A 5000-nucleotide genomic window follows, 5' to 3' on the forward strand; every position below is an offset into this window, starting at 1 on the left:
CTCAAAGAAATGTCTATGAATATGAATGAACAAATCCAGATTTTATGCCAACAGGCAAGATTAGTTTCAGGAACCAGTTTGCAGTAGTCTTAGAAATTGATATAATCGGTGATGAGGGAGAGCAAGTAAGCACTGTGTGTGTGTGTGTGTGTGTGTGTGTGTGTGTGTGTGTGTGTGTGTTTCAGGCCAGGAAGGTGCTCAAGTGACAATTACACTGTTGACAGCACCCAAGGTAAGGCATAGTTCACCAAGCTGGCTGTGAACACCATGTGTTGAGAAGTCGCGTGTGTCACACACACACACACACACACACACACACAGATATATAGACAGATGGGTACACAGAGAAAAGCACAGTGGATGAGGAGAGAGAGAGAGAGAGAGAGAGAGAGAGAGAGAGAGAGAGAGAGAGCATACTCACTTAAGTTTACGCATATATGCGCGCACTCAAACGCACGCACACACACAGACAGCTAGAGGCATTGTTTGTTTCACTGTCAGCAGTCACATACCTTCTTGCCCAAGTATTTCAAAGAGAATAACTATTCTGCAGATGATTTTGGGAAAGTTATCTCTGGCGAGGTTCGTATTGTCGAACTTTTACAGGCATTAGTTCATAGCCCTATTTCTACATTCCTTTAATGTACATCAGAATTGTGTTAATGGTTTTTGACTCACTTGTGTAAACAAAGTGAGTCTATGTTTTAACCCAGTGTTCGGTTGTCTCTGTGTGTGTGTGTGTGTCCGTGGTAAACTTTAACATCGTCATTTTCTCTGCAAATGCTTTGTCAGTTGACACCAAATTTGGCATAAAAATAGAAAAATTCATCATCTTGTTTAAAACAATATTGCACCTCTGGGATGGGCACAAAAAATAAAATAAAAAAGAAGCCAAATTATGTGCAAACTGAATTTACTGTTATATCTATATTTTTTATTCTCTAAATTGACACTTTGATCTGATATTCTGACACAACAACAGGAGCAGTCATTTTATCATTTTTTTTGTTCAAACAGGAACTTCTTTTGCTAAGCATGGAAGTTTTATTTATTTTGCATGTCTTTGGTGCAGATAGTAAAAAAGGGAAATTAATCTGTAATTAATGCTAGGGGGCTTAATTTGCTTTAAACTGATCTTTCTCATCTTAAATATTACATTTTGAAATTATACTCAATACATAAAAAGCTTGTGTGTTTTACTCTCAGTGTACAGGGCTTTCACTATGTTCATTCGCCTAAGTAGTCTTTTTCGGAAAATACTAAAATCAATACGACGAGTGGACTTTATAGATATATTGGCTGAGCCCTGAAGGTCATGGGCAAAAATCAATTGCGTACACATATTCATACATATTCAAAGCGCGTGCTCATATTCTTCGCGAACGCGAACGACGCCATTTTGTTTCAAGCTGTTGACCTGCCCGTTCAATGCTATATTCAATCGAGAATACACGATAACATGTCATGGAAAGTTGGAGAAGGAGACCGTTAAATATTTATTCAGAGAAAGATTTGTGAACGCCTCATCACTTACTGGATAAAAATATCCACAGAATCAGTCTGAATTTACAGTTTAAAATAATAAACCATGAGAGTTAAGACCCTTGAATTGGTAAAACGTAAAAATTTCCAGTCTTGACTTTTCTCAAAATGAAGTCCTTTTCACTTCATACGACGTTTAGAAGTACTTGTACTTGGCTGTACATGCTATTAGTTTAACAAAATATTCAATTTTCATATCAACTTTAAAACTTTAAAACTAGAATGAACATAAAAGTGAAATTGAATCGATCATGTCAATCGGGTGTAACTAAATTTGTACATCTATCTAGATCCAGAGAAAACGGCTGAATGTTGCAGTGTGATTGCTGCGATAGCCACGTCTCCTTTACCGCGGACTTAAAAAGAATTTTTAATTGCCCTTAAAGATTTTTTGAATGCCCAAGATACATCAGAATAATACGATTTAAACAGCGTTCTCACTGCGAACACCGCAATTGATTTATCACCCTTTAAAAAAGCATATTTAAATATTATATTTTTGAACGTCAGTTAAGGAGCCACGATAGTGTAATGGGTAAGACAGTTTCTTTTCACCCGAACACGTGGGCTTCGAATCCGCCGTTAGGACTTTTTTTTCCCCTTTTTCTTTTAACCCGAAGCTTTATAATAACAAATACAGAACACATTTTAACGATTAGATTTTTTAAAAGTTTATCACAAGTGAGTCTTGAAGGCCTTGCCTCTCTTGTTGATTATTGTTATCATTATTGAATTGCTATTGTTAATTGTAATTGCATGTTAGCTATGCATTTTGCTTAATAGTTTTCTACCTTTTCTGTTTTATTCATCCCTCTCCCCGCTTCCCCCTCCCCCGTTTATTATTATTATTATTTTTTAATCGTCTAATGTCACTGATAGTGAAAAGACGCTAAATTAAAGAACGAACAGAGACAGACAGACACACACACACACACACACACACGCTCACACGCACGCACGCACGCACGCACGCACACACGCACGCACACACACACACACATACACACACACACACACACACACACACACACACACACACACACACACACACACACACTCAGACATACAGTACGTTTTATGATTAATTGATTCACTCGCCCATCATTGTTTTCCTTCTTTTTGTGCACGTGTCTTGCAGTCTGTGACCTGAACGCCGGGAGTTGTGGAATAAACCGGGATTCAGGTCTGTGCTTCTATCAGCAAGGTTGTGCTGATCCATGCATGTCCACATGGACACGGGTACACGGTAGGTCATTGTCTTAATTGTATAAGAGAGAGAGAGAGGGGGGGGGGGGAGGCAGAGGTGATGAGAGAAAGAGATGGGGGAGGGCGAGGGGGGAGGCAGAGATGATATGAAAGAGAGAGAGAGAGAGAGAGAGAGAGAGAGAGAGAGAGAGAGAGAGAGAGAGAGAGAGAATAGTGCTGGCATGTCAGGGGTTCTCCTCTGCTTCTGGTAACAATGCAGACCAGTGCTACCTGCCGCATATGGTAGCTCCCCAAAGTGAAAGCAAACACTGCTTTGAAATCGGTGCTGCCCTGGCCACACCCACCCGTGGAAAACGCTTCGGGAGTCAACCCTGAGTAAAACATCCGGAGCCGGAGTCCCAAAGGCTGATCTGTATACTGCATCACCATGGCATCTCCAGCGACGGCGTTGAAACAAAGTGTACTGGCTTTGCCTTTCCGCTGGGCTGTTTCCGCATAGTGGATGAATCAAATATGCCTACAGAACCACGAAGGACGCAACGCAGAATAAAGTGTGCTTAAGATTGTTAACGGGGTATTTTTTGAAATTTTGGCATTATTGATATGAATGACATATTTCTGAAAGAGTTTGGAAAGTACAGAGTGATTTTGATTTCAAATGTCTCGATGCATTTGATATTAGACCAGGGTATATTGTGCATCAGGTCGGGCACAAGCCGGGCAGCACGGGCCTGGTAACTGTTCCAGCAGTGAATATTACTACACAGTCCTGGAGTCTCCATGGCTGAACGTCACCCATCCCTCATGTCTCAAGTTCTTCTATAGCAGAGGACTTCCTGCAGCTCTGGATGTGTTCCTGGACCATAGGGATGGAGGGATTAGTACTGTCCTCGACAGATCCAACAATGCTGGTAACAACAGCAGGACTAACGAGCAGAGCAATGTGGATCCGGGCGTTGCAAAAGTATGACAGGATATCATTGTATGTTTCTCTGTGTCCGTCTTCCTCAACAAGAACAATCTTCTTCTTCTTCTTCTTCTTCTTCTTCTTCTGTTTAACATGTATTTGCTTCTTTTCACATGCAGTCTGTTTTTATCATTTTTGTTCGATGTACCAGTATTATTATTTTTTTATTATATTTTTTTGGTGATGTCGATAGTGTTGTTCCTCTCTTTCGCCCTATCTGTCTGTCTGTCAAATCCTGAATCAGTCCTTACAAATGGCTGTAGTTTTTGTTTTTGTTTTGTTTGTTTTGTTTTCTCAAGGCCTGACTAAGCGCGTTGGGTTACGCTGCTGGTCAGGCATCTGCTTGGCAGATGTGGTGTAGCGTATATGGATTTATCCGAACGCAGTGGCGCCTCCTTGAGCTACTGATACTGATTTGTCTGCAAGAGTTTGTTTTTTTGTTTTTTTTTTAAACTGCCAAAGTGATTTTTTTCTACAAACGTTTGCCAGACATAACCCTTTTGTTACCGTAAGGGTCTTTTACGTGCACTAAGTGCATGCTGAACAAAAAAAAAACAACAACAACAAAAAAACTCGACTTACTCTATCATCCGAATGACTAGCGTCCGGACCACCAAACTGAAACTGAAACTGTTAGTTTCCAACGCGGGAGGTGGGTGAAGGGTAGGGGGAGAGGAAGTGACGTAGGGGTTAGAGAGGGAGTCATCCCGGCTTGAGGGCTGAGCCACAAAACCATGACCCCCCAAACCAAACTGAAGAGGACAACAAGGGGAGGGGTGAAGGGGGATGGGGGTGGGTGGGAAATGGAGGGGAATGATAATTCAAATTCAAAATACTTTTTTTCTCTTTCAGCATACTTATTATGCCCGTCAGCAAATTTCAAAGAGAAAAACGAATAACTGGCACACCATTCACTGATCACCACGCACACATCAGTTATTATGTAAAAAGAAAAAAAACAACAAAACATTTGGGTAAGGTAGTATTACATTATAAGATATAGTGAAACAACTCTCTCTCTGTGTGTGTGTGTGTGTGTGTGTGTGTGTGTGTGTGTGTGTGTGTGTGTGTGTGTGTGTGTCTGCGCGCGCGCGCGCGTGTGTGTTCTTGTATGCGTTGTGTGCGTGTGTGTGTGTACGTGTACATGCGTCGGTGTGTGTGTGCATGCGCGCCGGTATGTGCGTGTGTTTGTGTGCCTACGTGTGTGCGAGTGCCTGCGCGCATGCGTGTGCGCGCCTATGTGTATGAATCAATCATTATAAAAAGGGAAATAATAAGCAAGATA

At 41.3% G+C, this 5000-nt stretch overlaps 1 protein-coding gene across 1 annotated transcript in view; it reads left to right on the forward strand.

The window, feature by feature from the left end:
* The window catches only part of LOC143301422 (uncharacterized), a 25671-nt gene that overhangs the window by 10549 nt on the left and 10122 nt on the right, over window positions 1-5000 (forward strand). The window contains exons 3-5 of the mRNA XM_076615702.1: window positions 186-232; window positions 2681-2788; window positions 3453-3712. Coding sequence (XP_076471817.1) covers window positions 186-232; window positions 2681-2788; window positions 3453-3712 — 415 coding nt within the window. The remainder of the gene's footprint in view (window positions 1-185; window positions 233-2680; window positions 2789-3452; window positions 3713-5000) is intronic.

This window comes from Babylonia areolata, chromosome 27 (genome assembly GCF_041734735.1).
Source record: "Babylonia areolata isolate BAREFJ2019XMU chromosome 27, ASM4173473v1, whole genome shotgun sequence".
In the NCBI taxonomy this organism is placed as follows: Eukaryota; Metazoa; Mollusca; class Gastropoda; order Neogastropoda; family Buccinidae; genus Babylonia; species Babylonia areolata.